Genomic DNA, 19,330 nt, shown 5'->3' with positions numbered 1-19,330 from the left:
GACCTCCACGTACCCAAACTTATCTCAATCGGTTCTGCTTGACGGAGCAGAGCTGAATTTATTGATACAACAGGTCTAAATTCACCCTGGTGTAAAGCACTGAAGCCAGTGTTGGGTTGGGAAGGTGGGGGCAGCCATCAGCAGGTCTTAGGGGTGTCCGCACTAGAGCTGGAGGGAAAATTTCCAGCTCGGGTAGACATACCCGCGCTAGCTCCGACCGAGCAGTGCGTCACCCTGCATGTACCTTGGGTATTGGATGAGATCATGCTTGGCGCTCTGCGGCTACACCGCTGTTTTTAGCTCACTCGCTCCGTCAAAGCTAGCACCGGGATGTCTGCACGAGTTGGAATCCCACCTCCAGGGCTGACACGCCCTTAGAATGTGGCATTCTTTGGCTTCAGATAAACTCCCTAAGGAATCTACCCTCAGCAGATCAGCATTTCTCCCTGGCTTGCACGTGCGCTGTGCATGAATGTGTCTGTGTCTCCATCTGTTTATTGCAGGAAAACACTCCAACTCTCCAGACAGCTGAAAGACCAAGCAGTAGAAGCTCAGGCTTGCTACAGCCTCGGAAACACTTACACGTTGCTCCAAGACTACGAGCGAGCCATCGAGTACCATCTAAAGCACCTGCTGATCGCGCAGGAGCTGGGGGACAGGTGAGAGATTTGGGACCGCATTTGTGCCTTGTTAGTATAATGGCCTCAGCGGGGATCGAACCCAGCGTGTCTCACACTAAAAGCCTGAGCCTCTAGGGCTAAAGGACTAAGACCATTAGCTCTACAATAGTAGCAGACTCATAAACCTTTCCTATGGTCCAGCCCCTACAATGGGGGCAAAGCCCCACCCCCAGCTGTGTTAATGTGGGTGATAACAGCTCTCTGGTGAGAATTACTAAAGGTCTGTTGTGTTCAGCCCTCTATCCCAGCTGCTACTCCTGTTTATCCCTGCAACCTCCTGGTGAGCACCCACCGGGATGTAAAAATAGCTTCTGCCTAAGGAATAAAGTGAGCAGTGAATGAGCCCAAAAGCCCCACCGCTGTGTCCTGCTAGCAATGGAAGCTCTGAGAAGCTGCAATAAGATTCCACACTGATGTGACCAGAAATGGCATTTGGGGAAAAATGGTGTATTGCCCGGAATAGTTAGGGAAATGCATTTTACTCCATAGATAAATTATTACCAACTTGTTACTGCATCTACCTCCAGCCTTGTGTGAAGTTTTCCTGAGTCCTGAGCTTTGCCACGCTCAAGTCTCTTGCAGGTCCTTAAGTGAATTTTCAGCCAGCTTATTGAGGATCTCTGCAAATGACCCTCTTAAAACCTGAGCAAGATGGATATTCAGCTTCATACAGCACAGAAGATTCAAGGGAAGGAATTGGCAAATGACTAGAAGAAATGAGCATTGCAAAATGGAGAAGGAAGTATCCAGCTGGGAGAGCATTTGAGTTGAATGATCTGCTGTGCCATTAAAGGGAGTGGTCAAAGCACCCAAAGAGTGGACAGTGCCTCGCTTTGTGGATGTCCAATTTGAGACACCCTCTAAGGGCCTGTTTTTCCTAGTTGCTGAGCACCCACACCCCAGATGAAGTCAATGGGCACTGCAGATGCTCCACCCCTTCTGAAAATCAGGCCCAAGATGTGCATCCAAAACCAGGCCCAGTTGAATATTTGGCTGTGTATAATGAGGGTTTTCACACAAGGGGTGGAGTAGTGAACTGGGAAATCAGGACTCATGGGTTCTATTCCTGGCTCTGTCACTGATTCACTAGGATACTTGGGAGAACCACTTCACCATGCTATGCCTCCCTTTCCTCATCAATAAAATAGGGTTACAAATACCCACCCCACAGGGGTGTTGTGAGAATGATCTACTCTTGTGAGGCATATGGAAAGAGCCGTTCCATAGAAGAATCATAGAAGATTAGGATTGGAAGAGATCTCCGGAGGTCATCTAGTCCAACCCCCTTCTCAAAGCAGGACCGACACCAACTAAATCATCCCAGCCAGGGCTTTGTCAAGCCAGGCCTTAAAAACTTCTAAGGATGCAGATTCCACCAGTGCTTCACCACCCTCCTAATGAAATAGTGTTTCCTAATATCCAACCTAGACCCCCCTCACTGCAACATGAGACCATTGCTCCTTGTTCTGTCATCCGCCAACACTGAGAACAGCCGAGCTCCATCCTCTTTGGAGCCCCCCTTCAGATAGTTGAAGGCTGCTATCAAATCCCCCCTCACTCTTCTTTTCTGCAGACTAAACAAGCCCAGTTCCCTCAGCCTCTCCTCGTAAGTCATGTGCCCCAGCCCCCTGATCATTTTCGTTGCCCTCTGCTGGACTCTCCAATTTGTCCACATCCTTTCTGTAGTGGGGGGCCAAAAACTGGACGCAATACTCCAGATGTGGCCTCACCAGTGCTGAATAGAGGGGAATAATCACTTCCCTTGATCTGCTGACAATGCTTCTACTAACGCAGCCCAATATGCTGTTAGCCTTCTTGGCAACAAGGGCACGCTGCTGACTTATATCCAGCTTCTCATCCACTGTAATCCCGAGGTCCTTTTCTGCAGAACAGCTGCTTAGCCAGTAGGTCCCCAGATTCTTCCGTCCTAAGTGCAGGACTCTGCACTTGTCCTTGTTGAACCTCATCAGATTTCATTTGGCCCAATCCTCCAATTTGTTTAGGTCACTCTGGACCCTATCCCTACCCTCCAGCATATCTACCTCTCCCCGCCCCCCAGTTTAGTGTCATCTCCGAACTTGCTGAGGGTGCAATCCATCCCATCATCCAGATCATTAATAAAGATGTTGAACAAAACCGGCCCCAGGACCGACCCCTGGCTGATACCGGCTGCCAACTAGACATTGAGCTGTTGATCACTACCCGTTGAGCCCAACAATCTAGCCAGCTTTCTATCCATTCATTCAATCCATACTTTTTTAACTTGCTGGCAAGAATACTGTGGGAGACAGTATCAAAAGCTTTGCTGAAGTCCAGATGTATCACATCCACCGCTTTCCCCATATCCACAGAGCCAGTTATTTTATCATGACTTGCCCTTGGGGAATCCATGTTGACTTTTACAGTGTTGATTTTTAAGGTTCTTGATCACCTTCCTCTCCTCCAAGTGCTTCAAAATGGTTTCCCTGAGGACCTGCTCCATGATATTTCCAGGGACTGAGGTGAGGCTGACCGGTCTGTAGAATAGAATGGATGGAGTGAGCCAGGGACTGTTTCAGGGCAGAATCTGAATGTTCTGTGTGAGAAGCCTCAGATGTTCAGTGTGAGAAGCCATAGTGTTGTGTTGGTGTCGCTTTGATGTGAAGTCTAGTTAGTGTGCGTCCTCAGAGGGTACAACTGTCCCCCCAGGGGAGACCCCCTGTCACTGGGGTCATCTGACGGGGAGACCCTTCAAGCTGTGGGATGGTCTCTCTATGGAGGTGGTGGGAGTGCCATCGCTGGAGACGAGACCAAGCGCTTGAATGGGATGGGGATGGGAATGGGAAAGAACAGCTCTGCTCGGGCAGGGAGAGGCATGGGGGGCATGTCTACAGGATCGGCAGTCACCACCCGTGATCGCAGTGTAGCCATACGGTGGGTCATTTCCAGCTCTAACTTCTGAGAGTCCAGGAAAGCGAGACAGGACGAAGCGCTACAGAGCGGCAGGAAGGAACAGCCTTGCACTCCGAGGATGGACTAGGTGTGTCGAAATAGGCCTTCCTGTCTAATCAGCCTATGAAAATACCACTCCCTGGCCCCATATAGAGCAATTTCCACAGAGCCTTTGGGACACTCCAGTCCCCAGGGGCACTGGGTCTAAGAGCACTGGTTGTGCGGCAGCACCCTCTGGATGGAAGGAGTAACCGCAAGCTTGTGCACGACTTCTGTCGCCGACTGACTTTGCAGCTTTGTTCGATGGCTTTCAGCATCCCCACTGTAAAAATCCTCCCAGCGCCCCTGCTAACTCCTGCCACTAGATGGAGCACGGACATTAAAATGGAGACAGCCTGCATATTTCTGTGCTTTTACTGTCGGATCAGAAACCCCATTGGGTGAGATGCTGGTTCCGATGGCTCCCTGGGAGATGGAGAGCGGTCTCTTTCCCAGCAGCCCCCTGGGAGTCCATTGGGCATTAAGGGGGCTGGTGAGCCTTGAGGGGGGATATTCTAGCATCAACCTAAATGCAGTAGAAGCAGCGCAGAAGCAAAACCTAGGGAACAGGTTTTTATCAAACACACGCTGGACTTCCCATTCCTGTGTGGAGCTGGGAGCAGTCTTTAGGGGAGGCTGGTGAGTCGTAAAGATCTTCTGGCCCCCCTGGGAGCTGGCCCTGCGGAGTGGAGAGCATGGAGGGGTTGCTTCAAAGGAAATGCTTAAACATGGGAGTGGGGAGATGATGTTTAACTCTAAAAAGTGAGTCACAATCTCCTTTAAAAAAAAAAACAAAAAACACTGAAAATTAGAAACCCTCCAATAGCCCATTCCCTGTCGGTGTCTTCCTCATGAAAAGATTTAGGGGGGCTCCGTAGGTCCTCCCACCTGCACCCCTTGAGTAGCCTGGGGTTCCGCTCCATGGTACATAATAGGCACCTGTCCTTTTACTACACATGCCATTGGGCTAGTTGTGTGCTAGTGGGCAGTCTCTCTACCACTCCCCAGCTCAGTGCAGGGAGGCCTTCCCCTGCTGCTCTGACAGTCTGATGACCCTCCAGGCCTGGGGTAAAGCTCGCCTGCTTTCTCAGGTTCATGCCTGAAGCGGGGTGGACTGTGAAAAGCTGCACCCTGGAGGAGGAGGTAACTGAGGTTATTGTCAGCTGCGGCAGTCTCTGTGTGTGGCCCATGGAGCCGCTCATTGAAAGGCCAGTGCCGTGTGCAGGTTGCATTTTGCTGTGTTTGGTCTGTGCTACACTCCTGCTTATTCATCCCTGGCCTGTGAGCAAACGGGGCGGCTCTTGGATACCCTGTCACTGTTGCTGTGGGAACCTGTGTGCGTAGCGAAGGGGTTAATTGCCAGGGGGTAGCTGGGGAGAGTTCAGGGACAGCAGCCTGCTGAACATCTGGTTGTGTTTGGAAGATGAGGACAGGCACATGTTTGCTCTGCTGCACGGGGGACCCCCAGAGTGATTGCCAGTTTCCCACCCCTCTGCTCTCCAGGGGGGTGGGAGTGCTGCAGAGGCAGCTGCTCGCCCCAGGACGAGGGAAAGTCCGGCAAGGGGGGAAACTGATTGATTTGGTGATGGGAGAGAAAAAATCAAGGTGGTTTTTGAGTGATTACAACCAGTCTTAGGAAAGAGGAATTCTCAAAAGGCCATTTTATCCACAAGGCACTTAAAATAAATCCCCCTCTTGCCTGTTGACCTTGCACGCAGTGGGTCAGAGCCCCCGCCAGCGTAAATGAATGAAGCTCTATAGCAGTTAATGGGCTACACTGATTTACCCCACTGATTATCTGGCCCAGGTTTTTTAAAGTCTAGAGCCATTTTTTTCACCAGGGTCTCTGATTTCTTTGCTCGCGTCAGCTGTCCCAGCCGGTTGCCTTTACAAAAGGGGGGGGTGCCCTCTTTCTGCACAGCCAGCTTGCACGCGCGGCTTGTAAGTGTGCAGCCCACTATTCGAGGTGCAGCGAGATGCCATGCAAATAGCTGCTCTGTAAGATACGGAGTGAAATCCCGACCCTATTGATATCAATGGGAGCTTTGCCATTGACTTCAATGGAACAAGGATTTCACCCATAGGCTTGATTATGTGTGCAAAAGTGGGCACAGACATCAACATGAAAACAGGGCCTTTGATGCTTCCAAGGAGCAGCCAGAAACATACAGGTTCTGAAATGGGTGGTTTTTGCTGTGTCTCACAGAATGCCTATGGATGATGATTTCCTGTTTTGCAGAGTGGGAGAAGGAAGAGCCTGCTGGAGTCTAGGAAATGCCTATGTCTCTCTCGGGAACCATGACCAAGCCCTGCGCTTTGCAAGGAAACATCTTGAAATCTCCCAAGAGGTAAGACGAACTGGTCTGGATCAGGGTGAACCAGATCTCCCTGTTGGGAAGAAGGCCTGGATTATGCTAAGACACACTGAGGGAGTTCTTCTCCAGTCTTGAAAGCTTCCATCGTGTGTGGTGCTTGTTTTTTATGTGGTATCTTTGAGAATTGCAAATCTAGGCTGGAAAAATCTCATCATGGGAGACCCGCTGACACCGGGGCTGCCTTTTAATTGTTGCTAATATAGTTACTGTACCTGGCTAACTCAGCCCTGGTTTGCAAATTGCTTTCTTGGCATGGTTTTTGGGGGGTGTTTGCCAAGGCAAAAAGGAAAGGGTGGGCCCCACTTTCCAAGCTATTCTGCACTGGTGGGCTCCAGCTGGCATGGAGGAGCCTAAATACAATATGTGTCAAACCACTTAGGAGAACACCCGCATTTGAGACTGGGCTGTGTGACTTCGGCTGAACTCAGAGAGCACGTAGCTGACTCAGAGCCCAGTCCTGTTCTGTAGAGGATCAGGGGGTCTGAAAGAGATGGGTGATGGCTTTTCTCTTCAGATGCAATGTGAGGCCACATCTCTGGGTGAGCAGAAACATTGTTTTACTCAGGGCTGGCAGTTCCGTGCGGCACCATAAGGAACATGATTGAGAAAGGGGCAGGGAACGTTTCTGAGTAAAGATGGGAAAAAATAAGAGCCATCCCCCTTGTGACCCAGGGTGCCTGGGGTAGCCCTCACTGAAAATGCCAAGGTCAGGGCAGGCTGCAAAAGGGCAAGCAGATACTCCCAAAAATGGTGATTTACTGGTGGATGAGTTTAACTTCAGTGTTACAGACTGTACTTCTGATCCCCACACTGGTCATCAAGTTAAAAAAAAAAATAAAAAAATCTCACATTCTAGTTCTCTGGCTCCCAGTCAGCACCGAGGTCCAGTACAGTGAGAAGTTATTTGAAAAACTCTGCCCACTATACAAAATGTTCTTCTGAACCCCACATTGCCAGGTTAAATATTAAGTTGGATCTTACCTAAAATCCCACACTGCCAGACAGTCCTTTAGTGCCTAAAACTAAAGGTGTATTATAAAGAAAGAACAAGAAGAGAGTTGGTATATGATAAAGCACTCAGATACATACAGAGACTTCAGAGTTCATGTATCAGGTTCTTAGCAGTGTTGGTGAGTTTGCTGGCTTGAAAGTCCCTCTGGAACACATCCACGGCTTGGATGGGTCATTCAGTCCTTTGTTGGGAGCTTTGTTTGTAGAGAAGTTACTTCAGAAGTAAGAAGCAGGACTGAAGACAAAATGGAGCTGATGCAGCTGCCTTTTATGGTCTTTTTGCCACGTGGCTTGTACTTCCTGTGTCCCAAACATAAGCTTCACAATACATGGCATGGAAAAACCTTAGCGTTCTCTGTCCACAGGCATACCACATGCCTTGCTGACTCAATAGGTGTATCCCCTGGCTCCTTTCAATGGGTTCATTGTGCAGCTGTTGACTCCTGATGGGCATTGAACAGGCTAGGCAGGGCTGATGCCAATCCGTCTGGGAGTGTCACCCAGAAACACAGCACAAGTTTTGAAAAACAGACAGTTTACATATCTATAACTTACAATACAAAAGTGATACAAACATATAAACAAGATGATCATACTTGGCAAATTATAACATTTTCACAGATACCTCACATGGCATATCTGGTCAGATTCCTTGCAATTTTATAGTATTGGTATCAACAGCATCATAAAGTGTCTCCCGTATTCCCTACAGCGTCGCACCCCTTGTGTGTCAGTGTTGTATTCTAGAACCAAACGGTTACCTTTCTCCTCCCAATCCTGGTTTTGCTCTCGCTTGGGTGCCTCTAGGTTCAGAGTGGAAGGGCCAGAATAGCCCCATGTGGCTCTTCTTACCATATTTCTGGCTTAGAAGTGCTGGGAGGCCCCCTCAGAAGCCAGTTCTCCTGAGCCTTCCACCCAGGTTTGCAAACAGAGGCTTGGCTGGGGCTGAGAAGCAAGTCAGGCCTTGGTCTGCGTTTTCGAACCGCAGCCAGACAAGCGTCACTCATCTTTTAAGGACAGCATTGGCACCTCTCGCCTCGAGTGGCTCAAACCGCTACCAAGGCAATGACTGACAAATATCGTCTGCAAGCCTAAAACTGCGAGCTGTTATTTTTACGTTTATATAAAGGTGCCTCTTGGGCCACAGATAACCGAAAGGGTCAGCACAAGAGAGTCGCTAATCCAGCGGTAGCCAAAGCAATCATATAATTACCCCAGAAAACACTTTCCTCTGTCCACAAACATTGGGCACGTTCAGACCCAGGGCGAACCCCACAGATGGCATCAGTGAAGTTTCACCCACTTTGCTCTAGATCTGAACGTGGCTCATAGCCTGAAGCCCAAGCCAGTTGGGTTTTTGACATGTTACTTTTCCTATATATATTATCGAGCTAGCTACCTGAGTCCAAACCCCGGAGCCACATTTAAACGTGTTCAAACCTCGCTTATATTGATTTAGCTCAAATCGATACAAGTGAGGGCTAATCCAGTTTAAGCGTCTCCATTAGGGTTTTGCACTGGTGTAACTAGATCAGTTTTAAGCGATCTAATTATATGGGTGCAACTTTTCTGATCTAGACAAAGCCAAAGGCTTTTCGGGTGGCTTAGAAATCTAGACAGCAAACGTGCTTTGTTGTTTACCCTTTGTAGCCTGATATGCGGAAATCAGCCATGGTCCCTTTAAAGCTTTCCCCAGTTGATGAAATTGCCCTTTTGAAGCATTAATTGAAACCACCATTTGTAAGTGCTTTGTACATTCTCCTGCCTCTATTAGCTTGGCTAAATCTTGGGGTAGGGCTAACACACCAGCCTAATTATACACTTAATTATACTTGTCAGCCATTCAGGAGAAACACTGTTCATTGGCCCTGTTCATTTTAGAACAAATTGACTTTTCGGCTTTGGGTTGGAGTCTTCCAGCGTCGGGCTGATTACTCACAGCCAGATGGAGGTTCAGCTGTTGGCATTGCAGATGAATGGGGATGGGAGGACAGAAACAATAGCAGCCTTGACTGCTCCTGGGGGTGGCGGGGGGAAGCCTTTGAGGATTTACAATACTGGGTTCTTTGTGGGCTGATGGCTTTGATTACAGGGCAGTGTCAGAAGGGGTTTACTCATGGCAGGTGGCTAATAAACTCCCCCATGTTGCTAAATATGGAGTGGTGCTGAAAAATCATGTCCGTTTCAGGGATACGGGGGGGAGGGCATGTATTAATTTCTAGCATTCGTCTGCTCTTAGTGAGTGAAGAGCCAGATTAGGGACATAAATTGCTCCAAGATGACAGAGCAAGGGATGTAAATACAAGAAAAAATGTGGACCACGTTCCAACTTTTAGACCCTGCCCACCTTTCCATTTCTCCGTTCACAGCAAAGCGGCATCTCTGTTTTGGGAGATCCAGGGTTAGGTCAGAAATCTCTGTCCCCATATTCCCCCTTCAGGACCTATGTGTTTTGACAGGTGCCCACGAGCAGTCCACTGCCAGAATTTCTCTGTCGGATATTAATTCTTCCTTTAGGGTCATCCAAAACAAGTGGGAATCAGCTAAACATTTCGTAGAGCGTGTCTGGAACTTTAGGACCCAACCAGAACAGGATAAATTTTCTGGAGATCATCTCAACAGCAAATCTGGTGTAACCGGGAGAGGATTTCTGCCTAACTAGAAATGGTTTGATCTCGCTCCCTTTGACTGGCATTCAGTGCTTTGTCAAAGATAACATGGGGATTTATTACTTTGTTTTTAAGACTGCTCACACCATAGGGACTATCTCGAATGGCCACAAGATAAGCCACAGTGAGGCATTTATTAAGGAGCTGTGTTCTCTGGATGACCAAGATGTCGTTTCTAAAATACACTGCTGTTGGTAGAGAAATTAGAGGCTGCTTTCAAATGACCTTTATGTGCTGGTGACTCCTGGCTAGTTAGTTCCCATATTTGGGGAAACCCGTTCGGATCCTGCACAGTCTCTTCCCACCTTTTTAGACAGCTCATCTCTCTTGTTCTTCAGCACAGTGGAGTTGGGCTTTTTAAGGAGATATCAGCAGTTATAAAGTGACACACAAAACCCCCCCCAACCATCATTTTGCACTGCTGATGGATAAAATATTTTGGATTGACATGGGGTTCAGGGTACGATCCAGACCAATAACTGGTGATGTCACCACTGGCCATGCAACCCTGCATGCCTTACCAAGTTTTGCGGCTGTAGCTCCCATCCTGGGATGCTGGCAGCCAGCCTACAAGCATGCCAGTCATACCTTGAGTGTCTGGGCATTAGTCTGAGGGGATGTCCAGTGGCAGCAGCAAAGTTCGGTGGCCAGCCTTCCTTCGAGCCCAGGGGTGGGCAAACTTTTTGGCCCGAGGGCCACATCGGGGTGCGAAACTGCATGGAGGGCTGGGTAGGGAAGGTTGTACCCCCAAACAGCCTGGCCCCTGCCCCCTATCCACCCCTCCCACTTCCCGCTCCCTGACTGCCCCCCTCAGAACCTCTGACCCATCCAACACCCCTCCTGCTCCTCGTCCCCTAACCTCCTCCTCCCAGCATCCCCCGCCCATAACTGTCCCCCCCGGGTTTCCCACACCTATCCAACCCCCTATCCACACCCCCGCCCCCTGACAGGCCCCCCGGGTCTCCCACGCCCTATCCAGCCCACACTGTTACCCGACCCCTGATCGCCCTGCTCCAGAACCTCCGCCCCATCCAACCGCCCCCTGCTCACTGTCCCCTGACTGCCCCCCGGGACCACCTACCCAATCTTGCCGCCGGCCCCTTACTATGCCACTCAGAGCAGCAGGAGCTCGCAGCCCCACTGCCCTGATGGAGCCAGCCACGCTGCCCACGCAGCAGCGTAATTGCAGGGGAGGGGGACAGCAGGGGAGGGTCCTCCCCAGTCAGGAGCTCAGGGGCCGGGTATGATGGTCCCGCGGGCCAGATGTGGCCCGCGGGCTGTAGTTTGCCCACCTCTGTCCTAGCCGCTGGGGAGATTGATGTCAGTGTCTCCTTACTCGTAGAAAATCCAAACTTCTCCAAAGTACACACTCTAGCTAATCTTTTTATAAGTAACTCAAAAGAAAGCATAACTCAGAGTAACTTCAGATAGGCTAAAAATTTCTCTAGCAACAGCAAAGAACTCCTAATTTTTACTTATTGGAAAAGCAGCTCTAGCAAGAAACTTACAAACACAGGCACCCAGACCAAGCTGAGCTATCTTTGTTAGTAACGCTGCAGATGTGCAGATGTTTTTGTCTGCCTAAGCAAGGCCAAATTCTTTCTCTCTACATGGTGTGTCCTCACTTCCAGCTTATGGTGGCTAAGTGCACAAGATGGGTGCGGGGTGTGTCCCGTGCAGTTCTCTGGTAACCCTAGCAGCCTGTCCACAGCCCCTCAGTTCCACCAGTCTTGGTTATAACCAATCAGGTGATCCCAACACATTCCCAGTCCCAGATTTTCTCTGCATGGTCTCTTCAATGTCCAGCCCTCTCCTGGACTGTTCAGAGAAATAATGAGGTTTGTTTGTTCCTTTAAAGAGACAAAAGCACATCGCAGCTTATTAACTTAACTGGGGTAAGTAACCCAGCACTGAGTTAGTCTGTAGTAAAAATAAAACAAATTTTATGAACAAGGCATAGGATAGGTGATGCCAAGTAAGGGGAATAAAGTTAGAAAGGGTTACAAGCAAATAAAAGAGAAAACATGCATCTAAAACTTAATCTAGCAAGGTACAGGCTTTATTCTGGATGGCTTTTCACACCAGTCACTCTCCTTCCCAGCCTTGGCTGACTTTCTCTCAGTCAGGACCTTCCATAGAAGTACAAGGTTCTGGCTTCCTTTGTCTTCCTAGGTGCAAGTTCTTAGCCTAAGCAGGCTTCTCGCCTGTATTCAGGTACCAGAGACTTCATGTCCCCCTTCCTCCTCCCTCCCCCTGTGGTTAAGGGACCCATCTTTCTCAGCTTGCAAAAGCTCAGTTCCCTTGTGGTTGTCTAATGATGGAAGCCAAAGATTGCTTCTGTCCTTGCTTATATATTCCTAAATTCAGTGACTTGGTTTCAAGAGGCAGGATGGCCTCACACTGTTTCTCCCTTCTTGAGGGTTTCCCATCCCCTTATATGTAAATGGGGCTTCCACTGTTTTGATTCCACCATGCTTAATTTACCTAGGACACAGGTAAATAAGTACCCCACCCAGATAGGAGAGAAGCAGCTGTTTCTCCCTGCTTGGCCACAGGCTTTAAAGCACAATATCATTAAGTATCCCTGTTTCCTGATATAGTGTTAATACAGACATTTCACAAGGATGTTACTCACCAGCGTGTCACTAACTTTCAGAAAAGACCTCTTTTGAGGCTGTTTGTCATGGGATATTGCTAGGGAGAACATAAAACCCAAGGATCTGCTCCAGAATGGAATTCTTCTAGAGCATCCAACTCTAGTTTAGTACTGATCCAGGCATATCCAAGCCCCATAGATGCACTGTCCATTCAGCTGCTAAGGCTTGCTCTACACTACAAAGTTAGAATGACATTATCTGCCTTGCACTGACCTGGTTATGCGTGAGTCTACACTTAAATTTGTCCCCCACTGATGTAAATGCCCTGGTAAGGTGATGCAGTAACATCACCTCCCTGAGTGGCTTTGAGCCATGGTCGATGTCCTGAGGTTGATGCAGCGTGAGTGTAGACACTGCTTTACTTATGTTGATCTTAACAGTCCTCCAGCATCTGTCCCACAAGGCCTGACACTGCTGGAGTGATGGCACACAGCGTAGCCGAGCTGTGTGCGTGATGCAGTGTCACCTGGGTCTGCCAGGGCTTTCTGAATCTGCACAGGGGACGCAGGCCCGTGGCACGTTGCCCTTTCAACAGCTCCCTTGCTGGTCTTGGCTTTGCAGATCGGGGATCGGAATGGTGAGCTGACGGCTCGAATGAACGTGGCCCAGCTGAAGTCAGCCCTTGGCGATGAGGATGGGGATGCAACCCGTCATTCCACTGGCTACGAAGCGCAAGGTAAGTCTCAGGAACTGTAGTCTCTTTGGGTACGTCTACACTGCAGCTGGGAGCGTGGCTCTCCGCCCCAGCAGACAGACTCACACTGGCACCACTTGAGCTAGCACCCTAAAAATAGCAGCGTGGACATCGTGGCACTGACTAGCCGCCCAAGCCCGCCTGACCCCTTGGGGGAGGTCCAAGTTCAGGCGGCAAGTCCGAGTCACTGCTGGTGCCGTAACAGCCACAGTGCTTTTAGCACGCTAGCTGGAGAGGAGCTAGGGCAAGTCTGTCCACCCAGGCGGGGAGACTCACTCTCCGTTACGTTGTACCTATACTCCCTTACTTCCCCACAGTGCCCTTTTCTTGAAATAAGGCAGGTTGGGGTTTCTGATCTCTTGCTCTGTTCACGTGTCTTTGGAGCTGCTAGTTTTCTTGCACGTAGTTGGTTTAAAATGTAAAGCAAAGTTAAAACAATAGGAGTCATAAGCGTTGCTGTTGGTCCTCTAAGTCTGGTATCCAGCCTCTGGCAATAGTCAGTATTTCTGGACAAGGTGAAAGCCTCCCCAACAATGCATCTAGACACAAGCAATGGGGAAAGGCCCTGGCCCTTGCAGTGATTGTCTTGCATCCAGAAGTGTGTGGGAGCCTCTTCTTAAGTGGAAAGTTTTTTTTGCAGTATTTGACTGTCTGGCCTCCTGCAGCAGTGAGTTCCACAGGTTGTGACTACCCTCCGTGTGAAGAGGCATTTCCTCAGACTCATTCTGAGCTGACCAGCTGAAGGCAAAATGCTGCTCATCACCATTGTCTTTGTTGTTGCTAAGTGCTGACAGCGCTCTTGGTGCTTTATAAACACATGGATAGACATATGTCCCTGCCTGCTGGGGTCTGAAGGACACCTGACTCAGACAGAACAATTCAGACGCAGTACATCAGATGACTGCAAAAACCGGAGGTGATGCAGAGATCTGTGTTTATATGGTTGCTGAGAGATGGGAACCTGGGAGAAGTAGTGCGGGCTTCCTGGAGGAGGAGGGAGATTGTTTGGCGCATGTGAAGAGGGAGGTATTTCCAGGTGTCAAGAGCAACTCAGGAGAAGGCGCGAAAGCCGGAGTGGGAGAAGGATGCAAAGAGGATGGTGCGAGTGCTATAGGGCATGGCTGCATTAAGTGTTCCATAGATGGAGGGAGGCCCAAGACAATTGTTGGGAACAAAGGGGGTTTTGTTGTTTGTCACCAGGAAAAGACTGGGGCCTGATTCTCCCCTTCCTTGCCTCTTGCGGAATCGTTTTCCACTGTGCCACATGGGCGGGAAGTCGTGCCAGTGGTGTGAGTGTGTGCAGAGTCCGGATTTGGCGCCACGCTCTGCACAGGTGTGTACATGAGCCAAGGTGCAGGGTGGTGGAGAACTGGGCTCCAGGGAGCAGAGAGATGCAGATTAACAGCATCGCTATGAATTCTGAACGAAATCTTCTTGTGACGAGCAACGAACCCTCTACTTCCTCTCCGGCAACACTCTGCTGAGCTCCCGACGCCCCTCTGACTGCTCTGGGTGACAGAGCAAGTTTCCAAAGGGTGGTCACTGTTTGTTTGGCTGTCTGGCCACTCGTGGGCGCCTGGGAAAGGAGCCTCCAACAAGCCCTTGCATTGACCTGCAGTGAGTGACATGCTTCAACATTCCAGGGCCTCACTCATCCCTGAAAGCTGTACAGGCGTTTCCCTGTTTCCCAAGAGAAAAGGTGAGATGTTGTATGACTTTGTTGCAGGGGACAAAAGGGCTTTGATTTCACCTCCGGCCCAGGATGTAACCAAGCAGAGCCCTGCACATCCCTTGCTGATTTGGGGGTGGGGCAGATCGAGGGAGGAGAGGGGTGTGTGTGTAGAAAGGCAATTCCATTTCACGGAGGATTTTGATGTTTCAAATTTGCTTTCATTCCAATTAGGAATATAAACAGAAAAATGTAAAATTCTCTGTAAAAGGGGAAGCCCTGGGGTCTGAGATCATGGACCCTGGAAATGACTCCAGGGCACACTCTGCCTGGCTGCTTGGCCTGTAGCCACAGGACCTGGAAGTCCCTGCCCCTGGGACTGCAGACTCTGGAATCCTGACTTCCTTGTAGCCTGGCAGGTGGGTTGCTGAAAGCCAGACAGAGGAACTGGCAGGACACCGGGCAGGTTTTGAAAGCCTGCCTGGCTTTCCTGAGACTTCAACAAAATCAAACGGTCTCTGTGGAAGGTTTTGGTTTCAACGAACTGGAAATGCGGATGAAAACCTGTTTGGTGCCACTTGTTCTAACCAGCTCTCGTCGCCGCTGCTTCGGGGTTTCCATTTTTTGGAAGTGGGGCAGACACAACTTAGCATGCTGGCAACGGGCTGTCTGACACACACCCCCCCCCCCCCGGTGGCCTGTGTTCATAGCCAGATTCTGTGTCTCACCGTTCCCAGGCCCCTGTGGGTGAGGGGGAAAACACGGCATGTCACCAAACGGTGCCCTGCAATTCTTGGCTGGAAGGATGGCGCTTGTAGTGTGCGTGTTTTTGGAGAGCACAATGAAAACGGGCCCTCTGCATGCCAAAAACTAGTGTCAAAGTACCCCCAGAATAATTTATATCTAGCGATGCTGAATACATGGCATCTCTTACACCAATATCCTTCATGCATCAAACAGACCTTGTTTCTCCCCATACATGCAGTAACATCTGGGGGCAGGGCTGTTGGTTAATTAAATATGACCTCATAAGGGCTGACACTTTTCTCTCGCGTTGATTATTTTGTTATTGGCAACAGATTGAAAGAGGATTGCACAGCGGTGTGAGTGTGTTTCTTAAATGAAATTAGCCATCACTGTTTGTGTAGGGTGTTGATTTTGAAGGTGGAGCCTGGAGCTGAAATACCAGGAGCCTTTCCAGAGGATTCACAGCACCCGAGCTGCAAACGCTTTCATCCAGGCTCAGGCCCTGTGCTGCACGGAAGCGGAGCTGAGCGTGCTCAAAGCTAGTTTGGAATGCTGCAGCCGTACCAACCAGGCCATTGGCCTCATTTTGCAAAGCCATCCTTTCACGTCTCTGTTCGTCAATTAATTAGCTCGTGCCCTCCGTTGTTTGCAGCACCTCATTAGACGCTTCCTCCCTTTGGCAGATGTTTTTGTTTTGAATGGAGGCGGGAATTAACCTAGAAGTTTGAATTTGCTTCCTAGTTTTTTGGTTCCACGACAGAGCTGAATGTGGCTGAAAAGAGCCTGTGTGCCCATCTGAGATGCAATATTTAGCCTCACAGCAGACCCAGCAGGGCAAGATGCCCCCATGTAGCGTGGCCAAGTTGCCTCAGCCCTGACCTAGTCTGTCTTCTAGTGCGATGGGGCTGGGTGTGTTTGATAATCCCAGCTGGTGGGCAGGCAGCCAGCTATGGCGGCTCCCACTGTATAACAGGGCTTGTCTACGTGGGGAAATTGACAGGCAGAACTGCACAGTGGCTGCTGGTTATTTGCAATCCCGATAAAGACCGCTTTCGGTCATTAGCGACGCTTGCCCAAGATCCCGTCCCACTCGCTTTAACGTTAATGGGATTTGGATACTGGCAGCTGCCGTGCAGCTTATTGGTAACCATTTGACATGCCAGTAGCCCCTGCTCCCCGTGGCAAGCCCTGGCCACAGGCAGGTTTGCAGGGCTGCAGCCAGGGAAGGAAGTGCTGTGATGTGCTGAGCCTGGTGCCAGGACAGAGTGCAGCCAGGAGAGGGCAAGGAGAGGACCCATGCAACCCCCTGAATCCCCAGGACTCCCCTCCCCACTGCCACCTTCCTTGCCCACAGCCTTCCCTGCAGCGCTGGATGCCAGCCGGGGCTCCCCTGTTACGTCCTGTGCGGGCAGCGGGTCCCCGTGGGGCCGCCCCACGCTGCTGTCTCAGGCACGAGCCTTTGGCTTACTGGAAACTTTTGGATAATAGCAGCATCTTGCTAGCAACCGAGAGGTTGCTAATAAGCTGCAGTAGTATAATCACACTGCTGTGGCTCTGCCGGCCCAGCTCCCTGGGCTGACGGCTGTTCTGGAATAAGAGCGACCTTTTTTTCCATGTTGCGTTGGAAGCAGTTTAAGCGATGTGGGGGGAAAAAGTCACTTTATTCCAAAATTGCGTCCACATGGAGAGATGTATAATTAGAGCTCTGGAGTTCAGCTGATCCATTTCCCCATCTAGACAGGATGATCGGAGCTGGTTCCTCAGGTACTTAGTGCTGTTCACTCCTCCTCCCTCCAGACCTGCCTCCCTGATACGACTCCCCCACATGCTGGTTCCCAAGTGAACGCAGGACTGGAGCTGAGCTGAGCCTGGAGGAAGGTTGCGCTTCCCACCAGGGAGAGGCAGATTGGGTGGCTTGCTCCCCCTCCCAGCATCCAGAAACCGTCCCACACCCTGGCACCATGCCCCTAGCTCCCCAGTCCTCAAGGTCTCAAACCCCTGGAGATCGGCCAGTGCTGGAAGGGTTAAGCCTTTTGCAGGGCTAAAGAGAGAGGGGGAAGGGGAAGCTTGATAACTGAAACTAATATGCAAGGGAGTGAACTCGGGAGGGGCAGCAAATCTTAGGCCCATCAACCTTGCCATTGTCCCCTCCAAGCCCAAGGCTGGTGTTGTGCCGGGTTAGCATCCAAAGCCGGATTTCGTTTTCCCCTTTGATCTGAGCGCGTTTAGGACTGACTGAAAGCCTTGCCGGTCTACGTGCCTAATTATCAGAGAACGGGAGAGTGGCTGCGTTAATCAGACGGCACTGTTTGTTTGAGGCTTTTATAGGTTATAATGACCTCATTCATCAGCAGTGCCACGGATCGGGTTTCCAGGGTCAGGTTTGTTCCAAAGAGAAGGACAAAATGTTCTTTAAAAAAAAAAAACTAAAAAAAAAAAACACTTAATAAAAAAGTGACGGACTGAGGGTAGCGCGGGAGTGAGGGGGAATGAAAGGTGGGCCTGCGGCAAAGATCGGAGCTTTCCTTAACGAACTATGGCCTGCCAAGGAGGGACTTCACTGCACTTCTCGGGCATGTCCGAGAGGGGAGGTAAATACGGTCCTTTCTTTGAGCGATATGGCAATTTATGAAGCATGGCTTCTTGCCATCTTTTACCAGAAGCTGGGTGCGGGGTGGGGCTTACGGGTTTTCCAGGATGCTGAAGATTATCTGGCTACAGTTTACTGATACAGACCCATTTCTACTGTGGGGGAAAAAAAAGCCAGCATTTTTTCACATGAGTTGGAAAATCTGGTATTGGTCCAATGTCTCTTCTCCCCACAGCTCCTGCTCACGGGACAGCATTGACCCATTAGCCTAATCTTTATTTTCCTGCTCGCTGCAGCTTTCCTGATTGGATACAGCATTCTTCTTCACCTCCTGTTAAAGCAGAAATTGTAGCTTCCCTAGAGGTTGTGTTTAAAAAACTGCCACGTTCTACCCCAGATGTAGCTGCATTTCGGCAGTGGATGAAATGGTCACCTAACCTAGGCCTGAGTTAGGACTTTCAGTGAAGCCCCAAACCAGATGAATTTTGACAACCCACCCCTGGGTTTTTCCTTGCTGCAGAGGTTTTGCAGAGCTGTATTCCTCTGTGGAATAGATGCATATTTGTCTTTGTAGCTCTCTGTGTATCTGCACCCATGGAAACAACTATAGGACGTGGGCTGTCAACTAAAAGGTGTATTTGTGCTGTGTAAGGATGAGCTTTCACTTCAAGAGAGACAAGGACACGCTCAGATTTGTTAGGGTAAATGTTAATGATGCTACAGCATGAGTGCCTTTTCAGTGACCGTGTGTGTGTGTGTGTGTGTGTGTGTGTGTGTGTGTGTGTGTGACAGACAATAGTTGCGTGTATATAATAAGAGAGGTGTGTGTGTGTGTGTGTGTGAGACAATAGTTGCGTGTATATAATAAGAGAGGAAAGATGGCCTTGTAGTTAAGGCACAGGAATTAGAAGACAGACTCCTGGGTTCTGTCCCTGGCTCTTAGGGGATGTCTACTCTGCAACTAGACACCCATGGCTGGCCCGTGCGTGCCAGCGGGCTCGGGCTAAGGGGCTGTCAAGTTGTGGTGTAGACGTTCAGGTTTGAGCTGCAGCTTGGACCTTCCCACCTTGCAGGGTCCTAGAACCCAGGCTCCAGTTCGAGCCTGAACATCCACAATGTAATTAAGCCGCCCCTTAGCCCGAGCCTCATGAGCCCAGTCAGCAGGCACGAGCCAGCCAGGGGTTTTTAACTGCAATGTAGCCATAGCCTGAGACTAACTCCTTCCCCGTGAGAATTTGCTGAAGTCACTGATGCACAGGGGAGGTTAA

At 50.0% G+C, this 19,330-nt stretch overlaps 1 protein-coding gene across 7 annotated transcripts in view; it reads left to right on the top strand.

Moving 5' to 3' along the window:
* GPSM1 (G protein signaling modulator 1) overlaps positions 1-19,330 on the top strand; it is a 210,471-nt gene that overhangs the window by 123,619 nt on the left and 67,522 nt on the right. For 6 of the 7 annotated variants that reach the window (XM_043530280.1, XM_043530282.1, XM_027823419.3 and 3 more), the window contains 3 exons: positions 504-659; positions 5,890-5,998; positions 12,924-13,038. In XM_043530280.1, coding sequence (XP_043386215.1) covers positions 504-659; positions 5,890-5,998; positions 12,924-13,038 — 380 coding nt within the window. Of the gene's footprint in view, positions 1-503; positions 660-5,889; positions 5,999-12,923; positions 13,039-17,556; positions 18,064-19,330 lie in introns of those variants that run through there. The other variant, XM_043530285.1, reaches the window with a different exon arrangement.

The sequence above is a fragment of the Chelonia mydas genome, chromosome 16 (assembly GCF_015237465.2).
Source record: "Chelonia mydas isolate rCheMyd1 chromosome 16, rCheMyd1.pri.v2, whole genome shotgun sequence".
NCBI lineage: Eukaryota > Metazoa > Chordata > Testudines > Cheloniidae > Chelonia > Chelonia mydas.
The sequence above is the reverse complement of the archived record's forward strand: the minus strand, read 5'-3'. Positions and strand labels throughout refer to the sequence as shown.